Source organism: Ictidomys tridecemlineatus, chromosome 5 (genome assembly GCF_052094955.1).
Source record: "Ictidomys tridecemlineatus isolate mIctTri1 chromosome 5, mIctTri1.hap1, whole genome shotgun sequence".
Taxonomy (NCBI): Eukaryota; Metazoa; Chordata; class Mammalia; order Rodentia; family Sciuridae; genus Ictidomys; species Ictidomys tridecemlineatus.
The window spans coordinates 166415841-166441665 of record NC_135481.1 but is presented as its reverse complement, the minus strand read 5'-3'; the positions used below and the strand labels follow the sequence as shown (position 1 = coordinate 166441665).

Here is a 25825-nt window from a genome sequence, read left to right as displayed (position 1 = left end):
CCTCCTCTCAACGCACCTGGGCGGTTGCCCTAGCAACCGGCCCTGCGTGGCCCACGCTCACAATTGGCGGCAGTCTCTGAGGCTCCCACCCCGCCCCCTGAGCTCACCTGGCTGAGCACTTGCCCTCTGCGGCCCGGGGCCCATGGACACTTACACCCTTCCCTGCTGGACGCGCGCCTGCTCCCCGGCTCTGCCTAAAGGGTCACCTTTTGATTCTGGGCGCGAAAGCCAGGCTTCCAGAGCCCAGCGTCGGCTGGTGGGAGTCAGCCAGAGCACAGAGAAAGAGAGCCCGGGCAGCCCCGGAAAGGCCTCGCGGGCCCAGGAGCATTGGTGCCCGGAGACACGGGGCTCCTGATCGTCCGGAGGACTAATAGGTGAGATGGGTACCTTGAACTTGCTACCTAGACTTTCCTGGAAATTACATCTCTATCTACTCCTCTCTCTTCCAGATTTTTCTGAGACTTAAAACTGAACGGCTCAGTTGAGAACCAACCCCCCTATAAACCAAGCTTACTGATGAGCTGAAGCCCATGAAAGTTTAATTTATTCACAGAGAGCCTGTACTGTGAGACTTTGCTAAATACTTTGTAAGGATTATCTCATTCTTTTCCCATCCAGCCCGATGGAGTGAGTCCTATTATTATCCCTAGTTCACAGATGGAGAAACTGAGGGACAAACTAGGTAGGTTGGTGGAAATAATGATGCAGGAGAGGGAGGATCACAGAGGATTTCCCCCCTCAAATCCTTGACTCTTTACACTGTGCCAGCCTTGTCTCTTTCTAATGAACCTCCCTATTTCATATACCCATTTGAGAATTTAATGAGCTGTGTGTCTCCCTATCTAGGCAAGAAGCACTTGGACACACACACATATTCATAAATTTTCATATAATTTCAAGGTGTTCAGAGCCCAAATGTACACCTCCTTCCCAAGTGAAGACATTCTACGCTATTCCATTTTCTTTTGAGGTTGTCAATACTACTGATTAGCCAAGATGACTCAGGCCTTGCTGAGGAAAAGTAAAAGTGTGCTAGTGTGATTACCCTATTTGGGATAGTATATGCTATGCCACTTACAAGGTATCTAGGGTTAGAGGGCAGGACTTTTGTAATTGCCTTCAGGGGTGGAGATTTTGGTCAGTCTTGATTGTAAAGGATAAAGGTAAAGAGTGCTATCCTCTCCCCAGTGGGGCATTCACTGAAAGAGATGAATTTTATACTAAACTGACCCATGATTGGAAAATGTTACATGCTCCTGATTCTTTGAAATGAATGGTATCAGAGACAACATTGAAGTCTCTGATTAGGAAGTTTCTGTCCTCTCAAATGAAGTGGCATTGTACTGATACAATCAATAAACTATTTAGGAGCATCTTACTCTAGTCCGAATATGTTATATGAATGTATGCAGTATGATACTGCACTTGACCATAATATGGCTACTAATCATAAAACATGCCCTAAAATAGTAGCTAAAATAAGTGTCACCAAGCCACACAGCAAAAGTCAAGTGGATGACTCTGAAACAGCTTATGGCTTTACTCAGACCCTATTCATATAATGAATCTAACAAGTGACATTCTCTGGTTCCTAGACCTCCTCATACGTTATAAACAGATTCGAAGGGAAGAGAGGGGCTATAGCAAACAGGACATTGAAACCACCAGCCATGTGATCCCTGATGTCCCAGCAGCAAAGATGGAAACACTAAGAAAAACCAGGCAAAGAATGAGGAGTGAAAAAAAAAAAAAATAGGGCACCAGCATGTGTTTGACATTGGTGATTGCTCTCCTCCTTGACTTCTCCCAGTCTTAGCTGCCCTGAAACTGCCAAGACTTCATAACTCCCTGCAGATCAGGCTTAGAGCTTTCTCCTAACTTCCTAAATTTTATATTGTCTCATAGATTCTAACTCAGCATGCCCAATGATTAACTGTCTGCATTACTTGACCAATTTGAACCTTGTCCTACCTGCCCCATCTCACACACAGGGATCTAATTGCTCAAACCAGAAACCTGAGAGTTTTCTTTGAGTCCTTCTTATTTTAACTTTCCATCATTATTTATTGAGAAAGTAATTATCAAATGTCTCATATGAGTCGGGTTCTAGGTGGTAGAGGAATAATGCTAATTAAAATGTAGGCTTCCATGAAGGCTATAGTCTAGCGAGAGAGAGAACACAATTCATAAATTAAATATCTATCTGAACTATTTTCAGAGAATCCATGCTTTGGAGAAAATAAAAAGGAAAAGGTCTAACATGGTGGCTGCAGTTGAAATGTTGAGAAGCACCAATCAATGGAAGGTCTGAGTCAAGAGCACTCCCAGGCAGAAGGAACAAGAAGTGCAAATTCAGGGGCAGGAATGAACTTTTGTTCATAAACAAAAAGAAAGCCATTGTAACCTGAGATCACTAAGTCAGGGGGAATGGGGGAGAAGTGAGGTCAGAGGGGTGGGATTATGAGACCATAGTGAGCAGTTTAGATTTATTCTGCTGCAATTGAAAAGTGTTAAAGTGCTTTTAGAGAACTTTTTGTCACCAAGGTAATGTTCTACATCTTGGTAGGGGTATGGATTATACAGGTGTATGCATTTGTCAGCCTCATGGAATGACACATTTACTACTTATATGTTTCATTGTATTCAAAATATGAAAAAAACAAATATATATTGAACTCCAGTTAAGAATATGTATACTGAAATATGTCTAATTTACTTTGAAGTGGATCAAATATGAGCTGGGTTAGTGGATGTAGGAGTGGATAAATATGTAATAAAGCCAGTAAATAATTACTGGTAGGATCTTTGTGATAGATATATGAGTGTTCAATACACACTTTATGTTTAAAAATATTTATCCAAAACTGTTGGGGAGCATGATCCTAACTAATCTATTTATATGCTTTTTTTGGGGGGTGGGTAGGACTTGAGGTTCAACTCAGGGGCACTTGACCACTGAGCCACATCCCCAGCCCTATTTTGTATTTTATTTAGAGTCAGAGTCTCACTGAGTTACTTAGCACCTAGCTTTTGCTGAGGCTGGCTTTGAACTCTTGGTGCTCCTGCCTCAGCCTCTGGAGCTGCTGGGATTATAAGTGTGCACCACAGCACTTGGTCACTAATCTACTTTTTAAAAAGATTATTCTGGCAGTTGACTAGGGACCCAAGGGGACTACTATGGAACAGTGAGACAGATTACAAGATTGGAAATTATTTGAGGTAGCATAATAGCACTGGGTTGAAGTTAGAAAGTTGGAGATAAAGTTGATGGGATTTTCTGGTGAAATTAAAAAGTGAGAGAGGGTCTGTGAGGCACAGAAAGATTGAAGGATAACTCGTGTTTTAATCTGAGTGGTTAGATGGATGGCAATGCCACTATTAGACTGGAGAGCAATGTAGAAGGTCAAGGTGCTATCAAGAGTTCTGCTTGGACGGGTCACATTATAGATGCCTATTAGACATCCAAGTGAGAATGAAGAGTAGACAGGTGGATAGACTATTGAACTCTGAGGAGAGTCAGCAATGGATTCCATAAGACATAAAGTTGAAGGTGAATAACCAGATGCTAAAAATTTGGCCAAAGTTCAAGAAAAAGAGATGAGCCACCAAGGGAGTTCCTGAGGGTAGAATCCTGATGACCTTGTTCCATGTGCCCTCTAAAAATTAGACATTTAACAGATGAGGGGTAAGGGGTGATGTAGGAATAGAAATAAGCATGGAGATGTCATAGTTGCCTATAGAGACTAATTTGAAGAAGAATCATGTGATCAAGAGTGCAACTCACTGCTATAGAGAATGCAGATGAGGGAGTGAGTTTGTGGTTGGGATGAAAGATGGTACAGAGTTTCAGATTTTGTAGTCAGAATTTTTCCATTGCAAATGTTAGAGGCCCAGCCAACACAACTGTATGCCCAAATAAGATATGTGGAGGCAGTGGGGTATATTTACTCATGAAAGCCTGAACATAAACTGGTATAATGGGACCCAAGCTAAAACTCATTTCATCCATCTTTGCTTCTCTTCATCTTTCAAACATGTGCTTATTCTGTGATAGGAAGGATAGTTCCTGAAGCCTCAGCCCCACATTCTGTTGTTCAGTAACTTCAGCAGAAATAGTCTTTCCATGTGGTTCTCACAGAGGATGCCATAAGACATTGATTGGCCACTGTTGGTTATGAGCATGTTTCAGCAATTTAGCGCACTTGTAGAGGGTTGGTTTATTCAAATGGGCCATGCCAAGGTCACAGACCCATTCCTATGCCAAAGAATAGAAAGAACAATCCCATTCAAACTACCTAAAATGGACTCCCCTTATGACAAATGGGGTTCTTGTCCCAGAGGAAAAAAAAAAAGAACGCAAGAAGAAAATCAAGCTGGCCATACCACTCAATCCAAAAAAACATTTTTTTCCATAAACAATAAAAGGAGATAAAACTACATATGCCCATCATGATTTAATAGTATGGTTCTTTGTGAAAGTTCATAGTTACATCAACTATTTGAACTGCCTCATTCCCAAATAAAGTGACACAAAAATCATTCTCACAACTTTGGTATCTTACAGAGCCCAATAGATTGTTATTTGTAATGAGCACCTCAATATCCAATACATTCTTTATAATATTTTTAAACCACTAAACTTGTCTGATGTCTACATGGTGGGAGACATGCTGGTATGGAGCCACACAGACAGGAGCTCAAGTTCTTATTTTGGCAATTGTGTTAACCTCACCTTCAAGAGTTTACCCATCAACTCTACCTCCAACATCTTGGATAAAATGGTAAAGTTGTGGTAAGGAGAGAAGGTTAAAAGAAGTACCAAAAGAGTTACCTAGCAAACTAATAATAAATTGTGTAATGGAAGAATGTTTTATAAAAAATATTCGAACTTTATGTCACATGAATATTTTTTAAATTCATATATAATCCCTACTTTCTGAAATCAGTTACAATAAATTATAATAACTCTTCATAAGAAATAGCTTGTCTTCTTAGGAACATATGCTTTGAAATATTGCAACTTAATAAAAGTAAAGATGATACAATTAATCTGGATTCTTTCTTTTCTTCTTTTTTTTTAACTGCTGTAGTTATTATTTTAGTACAGGAAGCATTTTTAGAGAGGCTGGTGAAGCATGTCTTTAGCAGATAAGAGACTTGAGAACTTGCAAATCTACAAAGTTCTTCAGTGTGTTCGGAACAAAGACAAGAAACAGATAGAAAAGCTGACCAAACTTGGATACCCTCAACTGATCAATTTCACAGAACCTGTTGATGGACTCAGTGCTCTGCACTTAGCCTCAGTTTCCAATGACATTGATATGGTCAGCTTTCTCCTTGAACTTGGGGCTCACCCTGATGTGCAAGACCGAAATGGCTCTACTCCAACAATGAAGGCTGCAGAACTGGGCCATGAACTGTCAATGGAAATACTAGCCAAGGCAAAGGCTGATATGACTATAGTTGATAATGAAGGAAAAGGTAACAGTCCTCACATTCTATCCAGCAGAATAAAGTACAATTTGTAGCTAGACATCAATAAGATAGACCTTTTTTGTTTTCCAACTTTAGAGGTGAAATTACTCATGGTTTTAAGTGAAAGCTTAGGTTGTTATTCCTGTACCTAAGGATCTTGCATCCTCATAATTTTATCACAATTTAAGTATATCTTAGGAAATCCCAGTTCTGGCTTATTGAAAAAGGAAGTTAGTATTAAATTAATCTGTGTTTGGTGGGGTTTTTTTAAATGAGGAAAATTATCAACATTATCCATACTGTATTACTATAATCATAATTATTCATATATAAATTCTTATGTAGGACAAAAGATGACCGAGATGATTTCTTATTCTTTACATTTTCAAACCTTGGCTAGTACTAGACCTAGGACCCCAAAAGGATTCTGTCACATCTCAATTGTTGTCTGATGTAGAAAAGACTTGTACCCAGAAACTTGAGAGGACCAGGGTGGATTCTGGTATAAACTCCCAACTTTCTAGGGTAAAATTTTTAATGTACTTGGAAATGGAACTCAAGTCCTTAGAAATGGTGTCTCAAGGATTATACAGGTGAAAAACTGTACTTCCATGTCCTATGACCTCCTCTAATTTCATCTCAAAAACATGGTCTGCGGCTTCTTGCCTAAACAACTTCAGGTTCAGTCAAGTCATGAAAATCACCAAGTTACTTCCCACTGGACTTAATGTGAATTGGTAGATTGAATCAGTTTTCAAGGGGAATTGCTCTAAGTGCAAACCCATTAACATGTCAGCTTTACACCGGAAAAATGAATCCACTTTATAATGTTAGTGTTTTCTGATAGAAGCAAAATCTACTTTTGTAGCTCTCTCCAGGCTTGCTATTTGAGAGATAACTTGCTTAAAATAAGAAGAGAGAACAAAGGAGAAGAAAAATTAAATTTAAGAGAATCACATAACAAAATTTACTTAAGATCATTTAAAAGTTAAATGTGGTTTAAAATGTTGAATCCTGAAAAAGCAGAAGTCTCTTAAAGCTGGTATACCATTTAAGTGTGTTTCATGGACCATTGAATCACTGGGGATATTAAGAGTTTTTCATGTAAAATTGGTTGCACCATTGAATTTATTAGAGAACCAATGAATAAAACAAATTTAGATATGTATCTTTCACACTATTAGACCAAAGATGCTAACATTTTCCATATTTATTTAATCATGAGTTAGTTTTTCCATATGCCATTAAATACATTTTGAACTTTGTGTAATAAATGTTGAGGAACACTCAATATAATGAAAAAATTTTCAATATAATGGAAAAATTTCACTTTCTTAAGTTTGAAGGAAAATGTAAGTCATATACAAATCAAACTGAGAAATTTTATAGCATAAAGATCTAAAATTGTAAATTTTTTAAAAATCAAGGTAAAATCAGAAACAAGGTCAACTAAATATTCATAATAAATAGTATAGCCATATGGTTGATATATATGCTTGTTTAAATATTAAACCAGTCAAGGTTCTGGGAAATTCATGTATGAAAAAACAATCAGAAAATCATATGGGAAGAAATTGAAAGCATAAAATAAAACATGAAACAAATGTGAAATCTCATTTCCCACGGAATCTTACTAGTGGATTAGGTATAACCCATGGTTTGCCCATGACTCTGGGTTTCATCCTTTATCCTTGAGCCTAGCTCACCTTTGCAGCATCCTTAGCTGGGCCCCCACTTGCCAAACTGCTTTGCTAATTCCATAGTAATCTCTCTGCCATTAACATAGTCTTTCTCATTGACTGCTGTGTGACTCACTGTACATTATTTACAAAGGATAAGCAAACATTTAAATGGCTATGTTAGGGAGGATGTGAGCTATGTTCTAGACCTTAACTACACTTTACCCTTGATATATCTTGTTGATTATTCTTAATCAACTTTTCTTAAGGCACAGGTTCCCTTTCAATCTTCAGATTCAGATTTTTCAGTTCAAGGAAATTTTATTCTATTCTATATAATTGAAAACAAATTACAAACATGTTGAAACTTCTTTGCCTCTGGACTCTTCCATCCTCTCAATTACATTTTTCTTTGTTTTTTCCTGTCCCTTCCCATGGTTTGGGCAGCATCTGCACTTTTTTTTGTATTACTTCTAATTTGATGTTCATTTCTTTCAGTGGTTTTATTTTTCTTTACCATTGCTTCTCTAAGTTCTGCTGGTTCATTTCACCTTTTTTTCTTCTGTTCATCTTCTACATTCCTCAGTCCTTCTTTTTGGTCTTGGTCTATCTTTGCACTTCTATTTTAGAACAAGTTGTATTTAATTTCTTTGCTGACATAGAAAGTCAATAACTTTCATTGGTATGGTTTTTCTAGTATTCACTTGTTACCTGGATTTCATTACCAAGTTCTTTACCTTACCTGGCTTTCATTACCATGTTACTTACCTTACCTGGCTTTCATTATCAAGTTCTTTATCTTTTTTCCAGAATCTTTTTTCATAGGTCACATGTTATTTTCTTTTTGGTCATTGTGCCTCTTTGAATGAAGCATCTTTTTTGGAGAGAGCTCATTGCAAAGTCAATTTAGAATTTGTTGGATGACCAGGATTTCCTTACCAACAATCTGCCCCAGGGTATAACAATGCCACTGTTATATACAGTACGTTTTCTACATGGATTATGTTGATGTTGTACATGTTATATGTCCTGGGTATGAAGAGTTAGCATTTTCCTCTCTTCCTTGGAATAAAATTGTTTGCCAAAGTAGCAGAGCTGTTTACCCCATCTAGTTTTTTATTTCACTGCTATTATACTGAAAGCCTGCTCCTTGGAAACCTGTTCAGAGGGAACCCAGCCATTCACCACACATCTCTGCAAATTCTAACAAGGAACACTTAGATATGGATTGAAAAATGCCAAATCTTGACAAAGGCTCACATACGACTGCTCAGATCCTATAACATTTACTTATTACTATTTTCCAACTTGATCACAGATCAAGTTTCTCAGTTTTTATTTTTCTGTTTCAGTATTTTTAGTTAGTTTCAAAAGGAAAACCAAGGCTGACATGCCTGTGCTCTGCCATCTTGAGTTAAATATGGATTTTCAGATGATCCTTTTTTTTTCTTTCCTATCATATTCAAATATGTGTAGGCTGTTAACTAAATGCTCTTTGGGGATTCTATTTTTCTGCAGGTGTTTTGTTTTACTGCATTTTACCTACGAAGCGGCATTATCGTTGTGCTCTGATTGCCCTCGAACATGGTGCAGATGTCAACAATATTAACTATGAAGGAAAACCAGTATTCCTTAGAGCTTGTGAAGAAGCACATGATATTAAAGACATGTGCCTGACATTTTTGGAAAAAGGAGCCAATCCCAATTCTATCAACTCAGTATGACTATCCCTGTGATTATAAATATTTCTTTATTCTATTACAGTGTCATATTTGTATAAATTTTGCATTTAAATATGGTAAAATTATCCTGTCAGCTTAGAGATTTTTTTTGTTTCTACTCAAATGCTTGAAAATGTTATACTTTCATGATATTGGTGTAATTCCACAGTATACTTCCTAATTATGTTTTGAAAATTGGTACTTATTGTGCATAATGTCAAAATATCATTGTAGGAAATAGTAGAAGAGATAATCAAAATTTTTCCCTTTTTGGAAATAAAATATATATTTCTGCTATTTCTCATGTACATTTGTTTTTACACTTGAATTGTCTAATTTTATTGAGTTTTCTTTTAATGGTCACTTCCAGAATCACACAACTCAAAATATATTTTCTTACTAGAAAACACCGATGACCTAATTTTAGCCTATATGACACCACTTTATTTCCCCCCCACACACTTTTACTTTGTTTTCTTCTTAGAAAGGTGTTGTCACAAGGTGTGAGCCTAACTCTAATGTTAAAGTTCTGTGTTTTGGACATTGATCCATTGTATGTACTTCCTTAATGTTTTTTTTTCTTTATATGAAGATGTAGAGAATAAAAATTTATCAAGGGTAAAGCTAATGTCATAATGGAGTCAACCCATATTTATACCAAATTCATTATTGAACAGGACGTAATGGGTGTAAACAACATTTAAACAACACTGGATCTGTTTCATACTCAGTCCACAGGTCGTACGGCTTTAATGGAATCATCAAGAGAAGGGGTGCTGGAACTAGTTCGGGGAATGCTGGAAAGAGGAGCCGAAGTGAATGTATTCGACAATGACAGACATGATGCTGCTCATTTTGCTGCCAAAGGAGGCTTTTTTGATGTAATAATCAACTCTTGATTATTATAAAAATGGTTGCTATAATTTTCCTTTTCTCAAATTATTTCATGTATCATATAGGTTACACTCGGGGAGTATTGTTTTTTCAGTTACCTGTGTTGTTTTCACATCTTGATTTCCCTAAACATAAAAATTTAAACTTTAACAACATATTGTAGCTCTTTATTCAGGTTTATCTACTTTCTGATTTATTCACTGAATATTACCAATAAAATTTTGTCCGTGTATTTGACAATTAAAATTTCTGCCACTGGGACTACCCTATTTTGTGTCTCCCTTATGTTTTAGAATCTTCAAAGTATGGTTTGATCTACTACTTTGTGGGGGAAAATAATGCTGTCATTCCCTTGTCTCCCTACTGTATATGCACATCTAATGATATGCCTGATTTTTTAAACTCAGAATACTCTGACATTTTTGGCAAAGGATATGTCGTGGATACAGTGACCTTGCAGAAACAAAATGATAACTAAGGCTCTACCCTACTTTTTAAAATTCCGAATTTCACTTAAAATGTCTTTAATGAATTTTCTCTGAGTTTTGGCACAGTTACTTTTACTTTTTATGAGGTTTTCTTAAGTTGCTTACAATTACCAAATGATAATGCCCCAGCTGAGTATAGATTTTTCTATATCCTGAATCACTGCTGTTTGATAAAATTTTTGACAATGATAGCTATGTACTATATCTGATCCATATAGTATAGTAACCCCCTGTGGCTTTTTAGCATTTTAAATGTGGCCAAGAAAGTGTGGCTAGAAATGAAACTTTTAATTTTTAAAACATTTAATTCATTTCCATTTGAATTTTCAATAGCCACATGTAACTAATAGATAGTATACTGGGTAGTGCTGGCCCAGGTGCCAGTCTTCCTTCAGCAAATGTGTGTTCCTATTCTTCACAATCTCCACTGTTTATTTTACAGATATTGAAGCTGCTTTTTGCCTACAATGGAAATATGGGGTTGATTGCAATGAATGGGAACACGCCACTTCACTATGCTGCCATGGGTGGTTTTGCAGATTGCTGTAAATATATCGCTCAACGAGGTAAAATTGTCTAGCAATTTTGTGTTTAAATTATTTGGTTTACACATTTCACTTGTTAGTTGCTTATCTTTTTCAATAGTCAGCCTTAGCACCTTACTCATGTAGAAAGAAAATTGAAATTGTGTTTTTATATAAGATATTCTATTGAACCATGGTGGGTTGTCTTAAAAGTACAAAATCCATTTTCCCCAAAGTTTTATGTTACTGTTAAAAACCTAAAGGTGATTTTTCATGAGTTAACTAAATATTAAAATGTTTATAATTGATTAAACACCTCACTTTAGAAGTGCCAACATCAATTTAAAGAAGAAACATTGAAAATAATTTCTTTTAGTCTGAATTTTTAGTTTAAAAATAGTCTGATATGTCCATGTAAAGTTAACCTCTTTGAATGTTTCTGAGAAAATATTGGGAAGTACATAAAATAAAAGAAAAAGTTTTTGGAACGTGTGAAATGTAATCAGTATTTTTTATTTTCCTGTAGCTTTTAAGCAACTATAAATTTAGAAATATAAGCTGTATTATGTATAGTACAGCATAATGAGCTCCATAAAGTAAAAAAATTAGCAAGTTGAGTTTCAAGATTAGATATATTTATTGTTATTTACCTTTTCATTGAATGCACATCAAAAGTTTAATTCTTTAATAGAGATAGAATTGCATTTTGCTGAATTTTATGTTTTTTTTTCCAATTTATGAGAAATAGACAAAAACGTAAATATAGTCCAACAACTTTCTAATAAGCAGAAAAAGTATTTCCACTAGGACCTAAATATTCTACAGTTTAAACATTAATACAAGTTAAACTAACATGCCCACATAACTAATAGTGTATAATTGATTCATTTTTAATTTTTATAAGCTCATATTCCCTTCTTCAAATAGTAATTCTTTTTAAAAATAAGGAAAAAAGCTAAATCAAATGTAATTTTTATCCTCTCAAACTATTTTACTGGTCTTAGCTTCAAATCAGTCACTATCAATCAGCAGTTTATTCTGACATCTCATTTTTTAACACTGTGTATTTCTAAAGATAATTGTCTTACTGAGTTGAGGCACACTTCTTAAACTTTCACTTGTGGCCTTATTTCTTACTGGGACAAATATCACCACACATGAGCTCTGTTATTTTCATGTACCTGGGCTAAAGTTTCAGAAAGCACATCAAGAGCAAAGGGTAGTGCTTGGGTCATGGGAAAAAGTTTTGCCACTGATTCAGAAAATATCTGTCTTTCTGTAGGGATCCTAAAGCTGTATTTCTAAAGTAAATATCTGAAAACAGAGTTCTGTAGAGTGTTTGAAAATACAAACATGTCACTAGATCCTATACTGGTGACCCAGTTCCATAGCAGAAGCAACATTTCCATCTTTACAATCCTATCTAAGACAATCAGAACAGCGAGAAACCATTAGCAATGAAATGCTCATTTCTGAGTAAATGAGCATTTATTTAGTACTAAAATGTAAAGCACTCATAAATCACTGGATTCTTTTCTCACATTAAAATGTCTTCCTTGATACATTGGAGCCTTTTATCCATGTTAAGGTTCCTAATAGAAGGACACTGGCAAAAGAGGGCAAGCTAAAGCTGGTCTGAAACTCTTTGACCTTCTTGTTGAGGTGGCTTGAGAAGTATAGGAAAAGCAACAACCAAAAAAAAAAAAAAAAAAAGCCCAGATTCCCTGAATGAGCAAAATAGCTTAGGAAAAGGAGTAGACTTGCATTACTATGGAATTATTATGCTATGGACTTCTACTATTGAGACCACATTCTCAGGACCTCTTTCTCAATAAATCACTGTTCTTACAACTGTCCAATACAGCCAGGCACGGTGGCACACATCTGTAATCCTAGTGACAAGTGAGACTAAGGCAGGAGGATTGTAAGTTTGAAGCCAGCCTCAGCACCTTAGCAAGACCCTGTCTCAAAAATAAAAAGGGCTGGGGAAGTAGCTCAGTGGTAGAGAGGTCCTGGGTTCAATCCCCAGTATTGAAACACACACACACACACACACACACACACACACACACACACAGATAATAAGCAACAACAAAAATACAACTGTCAAATACAGAAATTTTAGAATCTTTTTTGACCAAATAACCTTTCTGAGTTTTTCTATCACTAGTAAAATCATTATCCTTATAAATATGTAATGTTTCACAATACACAAGTATTAATATTGAAAAATATTGCCAAGCTTTTATTTTTTATTTTTTATTGAGCAACCCCCTTTTTTATTATCTTTGGGTTTCCAGATGTCTTTTTTCTTCTCTCAAACACACAAAAGTAAATATCATGAACCCTACAGTACCCTTGTATGTAAGCATCTTTTTGACAAGGAATTAAAACCACAAAGTATTGGAGGGTCTTGTTTGCATGCAGCTACTTGTCATTTTGATTGGTATCTGATTGGATGACAGACAATCCTTTCTGATTATGTGATATTAGCAAAACAGCAGCTTAGCCGCCTTCTAGATTGGAAACACTGGGAAGAGCATCTTTGTGGTCTGAGTTATTTATACACATGAAGAAATTCAATGTCTCAAGACACATTAGAGAGAACACCACCTCCTTGGTGTGCTGTTAAATAGATTCCCTAATGCACTCAGAAAAGTTTCTTCCTTTGGGGGGAATATTTGCAAATAATGTTGGTCTCATAATTTTAAGTAAGGAACCAAAATGGAAAGAGCATTTTGATGTCTAAGTTGCACACAAATATAAATTTGGAATTCTCAGATTTGATTAACAAATTAGTTTTCCTCTGTAAAGGCTGTATATGATCTCAAGACAAAATAGTGAACTAGTATAAATTACCTTAATTTAATGAAGAATACAAGTCAAATATTAAGATTGTGTGAGTGGTTTCTTTTTGAAGTCAATCAAAAAGAAACAAGTGTCTTTCAACATTGCAAGCCGAATCTAGACACTTCTCTCCAAATTCCAACGTACTCTTGCTCTTTTCCCATTGATATAAAATCTCCTCAGTAAGCATCCCATTTAATATTTATTTCGACTATATTTTTCTAACATTTCTATCCATAGAGATAAAATCTCTCCTTTGTAAGCAGCTATAAAATTGCAAACTCATCTCTGTCAGAATTCATAAAAGTGAAAGCCACAGGGAAAAAATATGGCTTAATTTCATAATTACAATAGCTAGCTGCCCTTTTCTCTGTGTATATATAATTTTAGAATGAACTTTTGACTAATAACCCCAAATTGAGAAAACAGTTGGATGATCATCAGTTGTAGGACCATGCAGATGCCTTGGCACCCATACCTAATTATGATGTTTTGTGTTTTAGGATGTGAACTGAAATGGAAGAATTTAGATCACAAAACTCCAAGGGCTGTGGCCAAAGAAGGAGGCTTCAAAGCAGCAAGCAAAGAAATACGACGAGCTGAGCGAATTGCTAAAAAACTGGAAAAACCTGGAGTCAAAAACCCCAATCCAATGTGGGCCCTCAGATTACATGATTGGTCCATAGAACATGAGGCCCTCCTTCGGGAAGGCTTTTCCTTTTTAGACAGAGGAAACGGGACAGTGTCCAAGGAAGACTTTGTGCTGACCCTGGAGGATAAGCAAGAGTATGCAACCTCTGAACAGCTGGCCATCATAGCTCAACTTCATGAAAAGACCCGGGATGGTGGAGTCAACATAAATGATTTCTTTAAAGGAACCAGATACTTAAGCAAGTCTTTTGTCTTGGGATCTTATGGGCCTAAGAAAAAGAAAAGAGGAATGGGCAAAAAGGGTCGGAAAGGCAAATTTGTTTTACCCCTCCCAATCTGCGTCATTCCTGAGAGTGTATTTCCATTCAGGCCAGATGGTGGGCCTCCATATTACATGATTGAAACCTACCAGAATGTAACTGATTGCAGCCGGTTTAATCAAGATCACCCTCCCGAACATCCCATTCAGGATGATTCTTCTTGGTACATTGATGATCCAGGGAAAGTATTTTCAAATATTAATTTTGTCACCAAGGCCGGGGACCTGGCATCTCTGAAAAAGGCTTTTGAAGCAGGAATACCTGTGGATATGAAGGATAATTATTACAAAACACCACTAATGACAGCATGTGCCAGTGGAAACATAGATGTTGTCAAGTTTCTTCTTGAAAAAGGGTATGTGTTGTTGAGTGAGATTTAAGTTTTTATGAGTGTTCACATTTCAAAGAAGTAAAAGAAGGTCATAAGAAACATTCAGCTCAGAATTTTAATATTATGGGAATATGTTTCAATAACTAAATAGGTCCCATATGAGGATTCAGGCTAATGACAATGTAGAATTCTGTGTGTAAAAGACAGTTTGCCAGTGAAAGTTGTACTAAAAGTAAAAGCCAACTAAATGTTCACTCTGGGATTAGAAGAGACTTCTAATTATCACTGTTTTCCTGTGACAGGATGACTCATTTTGGTCTCAGTGTCTCACCTGGACGGTGTGGAGTTAAAGCCTCTTGCTTTGTGGGAATCCCAACAAACTGGGGGATGATGGACAGAATAACTAAGAACATATTTCCATCCCTCTATAACCCACCATCCTCCTTTGTAGGGGGCAGTCTTTCCCTTGATTCACTTATAAATATCTTTAAAATATCAAAACATGATGTTTTTATTTAACTTTTGATACTAAAACAGTTGATTTGGTTGAATTCCTGCGTCTACCACAGTTGAATAACCTGCCTTAAGTTTCTTAATATTTCTGTGCCTCAGTTTTCTCATTTATTTAATGAGGCTCTAATGAGACTCAGAATTTGTAAACGATTAAAGGCGTTAACTTACATAGAGCACTTAATGATGCAGTAACTGCACACTTGAAAAATGAATCGATGTTGTTACTATTGAAACATTTAATGCCAAAGACTCAAGTTTGTATTCTCAAAAGAAATGTGAAATCATTAAGGAGAACTTGAACTTTTGGATAGTGAAATCCTAACAAGCTCCAAAATTTTAAATAATATATTGTAATGCTTTAAATTACATTTTATCCTTTACATCAGTTTTTATCTTCACTGGATCCAGTTTTGTAATTTTCCTGGATTTTAACCTTTGTAAACATTGTAAGTACCTTTCAAGCTAAACAAAATGTGTATGTCCACAGTGTTAAGACTGTCAAAGTAATGCAGAACAAAGAGATTACCAAAAAATTATGGCACAAGGTTGGCAAATTAACAACTGATAAAACTGTCCAAAATTGTACTTGCCTTTTTAGGTCCCAGTACTTAGAGCAACCACAATTTTTAATTTGTGCATCCATCTTTTTTTTTTAAGAGAGATAGGAGAGAGAGAGAGAGAGAGAGAGAGAGAGAGAGAGAGAGAGAGAGAGAGAAGGAATTTTTAATATTTATTTTTCAGTTTTCAGCTGACACAGCATCTTTATTTTATGTGGTGCTGAAGATCAAACCCAGCGCCCCGCGCATGCCAGGCGTGCGCGTTACCGCTTGAGCCACATGCCCAGCCCACATGTATCTTATTTTACAGGGCAAACGTTAATGCAACAGATAATTTTCTGTGGACTCCACTTCATTTTGCATGCCATGCAGGGCAGCAAGACATTGCTGAGCTGCTTGTTAAGTCTGGAGCTACCCTAGATGCACTTTCAATCAACAACTCAACTCCCTTAAGTCGAGCCATTGAAAGCTGCAGACTGGATACTGTAAAATACCTACTTGATATTGGTGCTAAATTCCAGCTGGAAAATAGAAAAGGTATGTGTTTGTATTATTGATGGTTGGGGGTTAGTGAAGGAGAATTTATGTTAGATTCCACACTCTTCCAATTCTGTTCTGATAGAACCATGTTTTCCCCTGGGTTACTGGTGCAAACATGAGCCTTAGTTAAATGTTATGAAAGTTCTTCTTAAGTACTTCTCAAAGCATTGATATTTAAGGGCCAGTTCTTTATGTTTGCAATCTGTTAGGGACTTTTATAAAATACAATAAAAATGATTTAGTAGAAATGGAAGCCCAAGCTTTTCAATCATTAGATTTAAAGAACAAAAAAAATTTTTTTTTTGAAAAAGACTATCTATTAAATAGTTCTATAATTTCTTAACACTTAATTTTTGTGGTTATTACATTGTGGATCAGGAACCACTGATTTGTGGACCCGAACTAGTTTGCAGGTCACAATCTGAGTTATCAATGCTGTGTTCAATTCCCAATGATTGGCATGCTAGAGACTCTAGAGACTTTAGATTCCTCTAATAGCTGTACAAAGTCATTCCTAAATTGAGGCTTCCTTGTCTCTAGGATGTAAACAGATGGCCTACCCTATGTCATAAACACCACATAGGAACAATTGAAACATCATTTGAATAAATACTTAAGCTCCTTATGTGGTAGTGTTATTTTCTTATATTGGAACCCATTGCTTTTTTTTTGCTCTGAGACTTTGCTCATATCTCTGGCTTCTTTGGGCTGTCCCTGAGTCAGATAGAATTGCACCAGGAGTACCTGATGATATGACAGGTAACATAATACCCAGTCACCTGCCTGAGCACTTGTGAGCAAGCGCCAGCTTCCCCAGACCTTTTGGAATTTACCTTCTTACAACATGGAAAAAGGAAGATAAGTTAAATGTATTACACAAAAGGAAATGTTTGCAGTGTGGGGAGAAAACCATCAGTTGGATATTCAAAATATAATCTAATATTTCCAGTCCACTTTTAAAGAAATTTAGTTGAAAGAAAAAAATTAATTTTTTTCTGTAAATGGTGCTTTAAAACCATGGAGTTTTATTGCAGGTCCACCTTTGAAGGATATCCAATCTGATTTATGAATTTACATGGTTAGCTTTAGTAATCACCCTGACTGTGCATGCTTAAAGCTGTGATGCTGAGGTTTTTTTGTTTCCACCCTCCCCCCACATGGTTTATCATTAAATCCACTTATTAAAACTCTAAATTTATATTTGTTTTAAACAGGGCATAGTGCCATGGATGTTGCAAAGGCATATGCCGATTATAGAATAATTGATTTGATTAAAGAAAAGATAGATAACTTGCCTAAAACAGCAGAAAATCAAAAAATGAAAAGCAAGACACCTCCTAAATTGAAAACTGAAGGCCCTGAGATTAAGAAAGAGGAGGTAAGAAAAGAGCTCAATTACCCATTAGTAACTGGAACTCATTAAAAACTTTTTGGGGGTTTGGGTGGGCAGCAGCATTATTTATGTGCTATTATACAACTGGGCAAAGTCATACACAGTGCAAACTTTCAGCACTGTTATACAGTACTTTTAAAGAAATATCCAGCAAGAAGTTTCCAGTTACTGAAGACACTAAAAAGTGTTCATTGAAAACAGAATCTGCAGAAAACCAAATATACTTAGGATGTTGTAAAACAACGGTCTAGGAGATATGTATACATTTGGTTTTGCATTGTACAGATTTGATGTCATGACCCAAGCAGGGAAGGGGGAGGGTTTTGAAACCTTATGAAAAATAATGTAAAGCATGGTTTTCCTTCCTTTTGATCTCATACTTTTTCATTGCCTACCTTCTTCCCTGTCCCCACCCAGGAACTTTAATGAATTCCACTGAACTCTGGGATATGGAGCCCACTTGTAACTTGGATATTCAGCAAAGTGACTCTAGCAGGTTTAGAATGTGCCAGATTGACTGTACCTGGTAATCTGGAGTGGTTTAGGAAACCCTAAACTGCCAGCACAAGGTTGAGGTTGCTGCCTATGGGTTACCGAGGCATCAAAAGTTTGCCATTATCAGGGAATGTGCACATTCTTGGTTGGAAGCATCTTTTTTAAGAATTCTTGCAATTCTTCAAAGAAGATTCTTAATTCTTAATTCTAAAATCTTAAAAGAAAAATTCTTGAAAGATAGAGGACTAGGGAAGAAGGAAGGAAACACGCTCACTCATGCCATCAAATTGAATAGGGTTGGGGAAATGACGATTGTAGGAAGTGGAAAGAGATTGTAGGCAAACATTAGGAAGTACCACTGTGGAGAATGGGAAAATATTAAGAGGTGAAGAAATTCCAATCAGTTGGGGCTTCTGCTATCCAGGCATTTTCATTTTAGAAGGACTTCATCCTTCTTCTTAATGAATAGTGGCCACAGGTTAAAGGTAGATATTTTGAAGACTTTTCTGATCTGTCCCTGATACTATAAAATGAGTAGAGTTAAACAAAGCAAACTAATATAAAAATATTCTATTTTATCTCAAATTGTATCTTATTTAGTAGTATTTTAAAGGGTTTTTTTTCCTGGTTTCAGAGTAATATATAGAAAAACAAAGAATAATATTAGAAAGTAAATACCAGATTTGAAATTTATAGTTTTAAAATCTTGTTTCCAGGAACCACTTTCATCCATTTATGGTATGCCCGTCATATCGGAGGAAAAGAAAATACAAAGGGATAATGTGGTTTATCTCAATTCATTGATTACCAGGGGCTATACCAAGAAAGTGGATATCACATATGTTCCACAAAGGGTAAGTACTTTGGAATTGTGGCGCTCATGGCGCTCAAATGTTTTCTATGCAGACCATCTAAACAAATGTCCAAAATTTATCTTTCATGGTTACTATTTGAATGTGTTCTTTTGCCAGGTCCTCCTGCTTTCAATTCAAGATATCCATCTGTTGGATTCTAATATCTGTTTCCCCTTGTTAGCATTTCTATATTAACATTTAAATTTTTCCTTAAAAGATTAAAGTCTTCTTTTGTCAATGATATTCCCTACAGTCATTTAGTGACAAAGTTCTATTGATACTTCACCTTGGTACTTCTCAGACCCAGCCTTTCTTTATATTCACTACCAGCATCTCACCTGGGATTTTCTTACTAATTAAGACTAGATATATTCAATAGTCTCTTAAAACATCTACAGTTGTGGATAAATCTATACGTGGAATTTTGGAGGAGACGTTGTCTTCCCAACGCACATCAAACCCTACTGAATAAGCAATGCCTCCTGTATGAAAATAGTTTTGACTTCCACGTCAGACATAAAGGTAGTAAACCCAGATGATCTTCCAGTTCCTTTTGCTTTCCTGTTTTGACACGATAAAAATGAACAACAGATGGCCTGAGGGATAACTAAGAATAACTGAAGATGAATTAATTCAAGAACCTTTCTGAGCTCAGGTCCCATATAGTCATGTCCAGAAGTAGTGAGTTTCATCTAACCAATGTATATAAGAGTGGATACAATGTTAAAAATACATTTAGAAGTTAATTTGATAATTTCAACTTATCAAAAATCTTCCTAGAATGGAACCACTATTTGACCTGGTTATATCCCACTCTTCAGTTTATACCCAAAGGACTTAACAGCAGCATACTGCAGTGATAGAGACACATCAATGTTTATAGCATCTCAGTTCACTATAGCTAAACTATGGAACCTACCTGGGGGTATCTTTCAACAGATGAATGGATAAAGAAAATGTGGTATATATACACAATGGAATATTACTCATCCTTAAAGAAGAATGGAGCTAGAGAATATAATGTTAAGCAAAATAAGTCAATCCCAAAGAATCAAAGGCCAAATGTTTTCTCTGATGTGTGGATACTAACTCACAAAGGGGGTAGGCTAGGGAAGAATAGAGGTACTTTGGATTAGACAAATGGGAATGAAGGGGAGGGGCATAGGGGTGAGAAAGAGAGTGGAATGAATTGGACATTATTACCCTATGTGCATATATGATTATATAACCAGTGTAACTCTACATCATGTAAAACCAGAAGAAGGAGAAATTGTACTCCATTTATGTATGATGTCTCAAAATGCATTCTCCTGTCACATGTAACTAATTAAAACAAATTTTAAAAAGCTCCTTAGGTCAGGGATATAATTTAGTGGTGGAGCCCTTTCCTGGCATATACTTAGTTAAAACCGTGTAATGAATATTGTCTGGATATGAGCATATTCGCTAGCCATCATGCTCAATAGCTGCTTTGGGTCTGGGGTTTTATTTCAGATTTGGAGTCCTGAAGCCACAACAGCCGAGCTGATCAGGAAAAGGGAGCTGCGGCGGGAGAGGTTTACTTATGAGGTGGACTTTGATGATTTCATGATGCCTTTTCAGAAGAATATCACTGAAAAAGCCCAAGCGTTGGAAGCTGCTCTCAAGATCTGAATCACAGCAGTTTCTTCATAGGGTAAATTCTCTGAGGTACAGGGATGGAACTTTGGAGAAAGTCAATGCTTCTATCAAAGTCAAAATCCCCCAATTAAGCATTCATTACCAAATATTTGTTTTTTTATTTAACATCCATAAATGTTCTGAGATATATAGTGAAGATGTGCTTTATTTTGCAATGAATGGCATGTTACTGTGGATAAATCCCCCAATCACCAAAATGTAGTAGAATATCTGGCCTTTGGGCATAAACATTGCTGTCAAAAAAAAAAAAAAAGAAAATCTGCCTGATGTATGCTGTAATGTTTAGTAAAGATAAAATTCTAGTAGAAATTGATTAAAAGTTTAATATAAGGAAGATGTAGTATGCAGTTGTTTAAGGAAGGAGTTTGTTTCTCACATAGCATTATAATTCACGTGACTTAGATACCTTGGGCCAAATAAATTTTGGACACTCACTTCCCTTCCTACTGTGGGACTGTAAGTCCCTCAGGCCTGACTTCCAAATGCCAGAGGGCTACCTCTAGCACTTAAACTTGAACAGCAGAGCAGAAGTGCTTGAGAAATCACAATACCCTGGAAGCAACTCTCAGTCAATGAATAAATACATTCAGATCCCCTAGCTCTCTGGTAAGATTTTTCTGAAATGTACATTCTCGTAAGGCCAAGTTTCCAACAGTGGTGACTGGTGTGATAACTCACCCTTTCATTACCACTTTCCTTTCCCTGTTCTACTCTTCCCCTCCTTTGCTAATTTTTATTGAAATTACCTCCAAACACACCTAATCCTTGTCTCCTTTTGCTTCTGGAAGGGCCTAAACTAAGACAACATCTGTGGTATTCTGAGGCTCATAGCAAAAGTATTGAAAATGCATTTCCTTTTCTTCTGTTTACTACAAAATAAGCGTTTCTCCAGTCTGGAGAATTTTCCCTCAGAGTCTTTATCTGCAATTAAGAGGCAGTTCAAGTGGTATTCACATAATAGCTGGTACTTTGAGCAGAATTTCCAGATACCAGGAAAAAATATGAGAACGTCTAGAGGTTATCATTGTAAATTTCCCTTAAGGGAATCCCATTATTTCCTTTTTTCTACTGCTTTTTCATTAAGTTGATTCTCAAGTATTTTATTTTATTTATTTATTTTGATGTTACTGTAAATGGGGTGTTTTTCCTCATTTTCCTTTCAGAGGATTTGTCAATGATACACAGAAATGCCTTTGATTTATGGGTGTTGATTTTGTATCCTGTTAATTTGCTGAATTCATTAACTAGTTCTAGAAGTTTTCTGGTGGAACTTTTTGGGTCTTCTAGGTATAGAATCATATCGTCAGCAAATAGTGCTAATTTGAGTTCTTCTTGTCCTACATGTACACCTTTAATTTCTTTCGTCTAATTGCTCTGGCCAGTGTTTCAAGAACTCTGTTAAATAGAAGTGGTGAAAGAGGGCATCCCTGTCTTGTTCCAGTTTTTAGAGGGAATGCTTTCAATTTTTCTCCATTGGCCTGGGACTTAGCATAGATAGCTTTTACAATGTTGAGATATGTTCCTGTTATCCCTAGTTTTTCTAGTGTTTTGAACATATGAAGGGGTGCTGTATTTTGTTAAATGTTTTTTCTATGTCTATTGAGATGATCATATGGTTCTTTAGTCTATTGATGTGATGAATTACATTTATTGATTTCTGTAGTTGAACCAATCTTGCATCCTTGGGATGAATCCCACTTCATCATGGTGCATGATCTTTTCGATATGTTTTTGCCAGAATTTTATTGAGAATTTTTGCATCTATGTTTATTAGAGATATTGGTCTGAAGTTTTTTTAATGTGTCTTTGCCTGGTTTTGGAATCAGGGTGATAGTGGCCACACAGAATGCTCCTTCTTTTTCTATTTCCTGAAATAAATTGAAGAGTATTGGTTTTAGTTCTTCTTTAAAGGTCTCATAGAACTCGGATGTGTATCCATCTGATCTGGGCTTTTCTTGGTTGGTAGGCTTCTGATGGCATCTTCTATTTCATCACTTGAAATTGATCTGTTTAAATTGTGTATATCATCCTGATTCAATTTGGGCAAATCATATGACTAGGAATTTGTTGATGCTTTCAATATTCTATTTTTTTTGGAGTACAAGTTTTCAAAATAATGAATTATCTTATGTATTTCTGTAGTGTCTGCCATATTTCCTTTTTCATCACATATGTTAGTAATTTGAGTTTTTTCTCTCCTCTTTGTGAGCATGGCTAAGGATCTATAAATTATATTTTTTCAGAGAACCAACTTTTTGTTTTGTCAATTTTTTCAATTGTTTCTTTTGTTTCAATCTTACTGATTTCAGCTTTGATTTTAATTATTTCCTGTTTTCTACTGCTTTTAGTGTAAATTTGATCTTCTTTTTCTAGGGCTTTGAGATGCAATGTTAAGTCATTTATTTGTTTTTCTTCTTTTAAGGAATAAACTGCATGCAATGAACTTTCCTTTTAGAACTGCCTTCATAATGTCCCAGAGATTTCTATGTTGTATATGTGTTCTCATTCACCTCCAAAAATTTTTTAATTGCTTCCTCAATTTCTTCTGCAACCCATTGTTCATTCAGCACATTTTTTAGTCTCCGGGTGTTGGAGTAGCTTTTATTCTCTATTTTATTATTGATTTCTAATTTTATTATATTAGGATATGATAGAATGCAGGGTAGTATCTCTACTTTTTATATTTGCTAAGAGTTGCTTTGTGGCATAATATATGGTCTATTTTAGAGAAAGATCCATGTGCTGCTGAGAAGAAAGTGTCTTCTCTCGTTGAAGGAATTAAATATGTCAGTTAAGTCTAAGTTATTGGCTTTTGTTATTGAGTTCTGTAGTTTCTTTATTCAGCTTTTGTTTGGAAGACTTATCCAGTGGTGAAAGAGGTATGTTAAAGTCACCCAAAATTATTGTGTTGTGGTCTATTTGACTCTTGAACTTGGGGAGACTTTCTTTGATGAACATAGATGCTCCATTGTTTGGGGCATATATATTTATAATTGTTATGTCTTATTGGTGTAGGGTTCCCTTGAGCAGTATGTAGTATCCTTCTTTATCCCTTGTGATTAACTTTAGCCTAAAGTCTACTTTATTTGATACGAAGATGGAAACCCCTACTTGCTTCTGCAGTCCATATGAGTGGTGTGATTTCCCAACCTTTCATCTTCAGTCTGTGGATGTCTTTCCTATGAGATGAGTCTCTTGGAGGCAGCATATTTTTTTATTTGATCCAATCTGCTAGTCTATGTCTTGATTGTTGAGTTTAGGCCATTAACATTCAGGGTTATTATTGAGACATGATTTGTATTCCCAGCCATTTTTGTTTATTTTTGGTATTTAATGTAACTTGATTTTTTCCCTTTAGTGTAATATATCTTTCAGCTGATTTTCATAATTGTTTTTCATTTTCTCTTCATAGAATATTTTGCCAGAGATGTTTTGTAGTGCTGGCTTTCTAGTTGTAAATTCTTTTAACTTTTGTTTATCATGGAAAGTTTTTATTTCATCATCAAATATAAAGCATAATTTTGCTGGATATAAGATTCTTGGTTGGTACCCAGTTTTTTGCAGAGCTTTGTATATGTTACTCCATGATCTCCTGGCTTTGAGGGTCTGGGTTGAAAAATCTGCTGAGATACAAAATGGTCTCCCTCTATATATAATCTGATTTGTCTCTCGCAGCTTTTGAGTTTCTCTCCTAATTCTGTATGCTAGACATTTTCGTTATAATGTGTCTTGATAAAGATCTGTTGTAATTTTGTATATTTGGTGCCCTGTAAGCCTCTTGTATTTGGTTTTCCAATTCATTCTTCATGCTCATGAAATTTTCTGATATTATCTCATTGAAGAGATTGTGCATTCCTTTAGTTTGAAACTCTGTGCTTTCCTCTATCCCAATAACTCTTAAATTTTGTCTTTTGATGCTGCCCCATAATTCTTGGATGTTCTCTTTTATGGTCTCTTACTATCTTCACTGTGTGGTCAACTTTTTTTCCCAGACTGTATACTTTGTCTTCATTATCTAACATTCTTTCTTGCAAGTGATCTAGTCTGTTAGTTATGCTTTCAATTGAATTTTTTATTTGGTTTATTGTTTCCTTCATTTCAAGGATTTCTGACTTTTTTTTTTTAGTCTCTCTCTCTCTCTTTCTTGAAGTAATCTTTTACTACCTGTATTTGCTCTTTTATCTCTTTGTTGGAGTGATCAATTTTTGCCTGTATTTGCTCATTTAGGTCATTCTTTAATTCACAGATCATTTTAATTATGAAGCTTCTGAACTCCTTCTCTGACATTTCATCAACTTTGCCGTCCATAGGTTCTGTTATTGTAGTATCCTGGTTTGTTTAAGGCTTTTTCCTCCCTTGTTTGCTTTCTTCTTCTTCTTTTTTTTTTTAATGTTGTCTATGTGTCTTCCTTTCTTGCAATGTGGCCCTTGAGATATTACAGTTTCTCCTGTATATTCTTGTAGTACCCATGCAGATTGTCTGTACCACCTTTATGTTGGCTTCCAGACCTTGATAGTTTCCTTCAATGTATGCTATTGCAACTAAAGGTGGGGGTGGCAATAGCCAAGGTAACTTGGGATAATAGTCGAAGTGCGTGCCCCAAGATGGATGCAATGTCTTACAGAGATGGGATTGAAAGGGTGGGCCTTGCACTGTCTTTGGGTTGCCAGTTCTGAGTTGCAGTTGCTTCTAGGCCCTGTCTATTGTCCAAAAGGTAGGGCTACTGCATGGAGAAGTCTATAGTGATGTCTGCAGTGTCCCAAGATGGAAGTGGGCTAGGCTTGGGCTCCCAGATGGGTGGCAGTGACGAACTCGGACCTACCCTGGACCTGGGTCCTGCTCAGGTCAGTGTGGGCGAATGTG

The 25825-nt window shown here is 36.1% G+C and overlaps 1 protein-coding gene and 1 long non-coding RNA gene across 3 annotated transcripts in view; one reads left to right on the top strand and one right to left on the bottom strand.

Annotated features, from left to right (window-relative positions):
- LOC120886167 (uncharacterized) overlaps positions 1 to 25825 on the bottom strand; it is a 274114-nt gene that overhangs the window by 85286 nt on the left and 163003 nt on the right. The window contains exons 4-5 of one of the 2 annotated variants that reach the window (XR_005728912.2): positions 14689 to 14860; positions 14444 to 14548 (exon numbers count right to left, since the gene is read on the bottom strand). The exons of the other annotated variant lie outside the window; for it this stretch is intronic. This is a non-coding gene — a long non-coding RNA (uncharacterized LOC120886167). Of the gene's footprint in view, positions 1 to 14443; positions 14549 to 14688; positions 14861 to 25825 lie in introns of those variants that run through there. 2 annotated transcript variants of the gene reach the window in all.
- On the top strand, positions 3 to 23031 carry Ankef1 (ankyrin repeat and EF-hand domain containing 1). Its single transcript, XM_013356449.4, has 10 exons — positions 3 to 374; positions 5091 to 5481; positions 8673 to 8872; positions 9607 to 9756; positions 10700 to 10823; positions 14132 to 14954; positions 16311 to 16537; positions 17755 to 17918; positions 19145 to 19282; positions 20777 to 23031. The coding sequence occupies exons 2-10, from the start codon at positions 5136 to 5138 to the stop codon at positions 20933 to 20935; spliced, it is 2331 nt and encodes a 776-aa protein (XP_013211903.1). The 5' UTR covers positions 3 to 374; positions 5091 to 5135; the 3' UTR covers positions 20936 to 23031.

Coding starts and splice junctions, on each gene's coding strand:
- Ankef1 (XM_013356449.4), top strand. CDS start 5,136: ATGTCTTTAGCAGATAAGAGACTTGAGAACTTGCAAATCTACAAAGTT. Junction 8,873..9,606: donor ATCCCAATTCTATCAACTCA/GTATGACTATCC, acceptor TTTCATACTCAG/TCCACAGGTCGTACGGCTTT. Junction 16,538..17,754: donor CCAGCTGGAAAATAGAAAAG/GTATGTGTTTGT, acceptor TGTTTTAAACAG/GGCATAGTGCCATGGATGTT.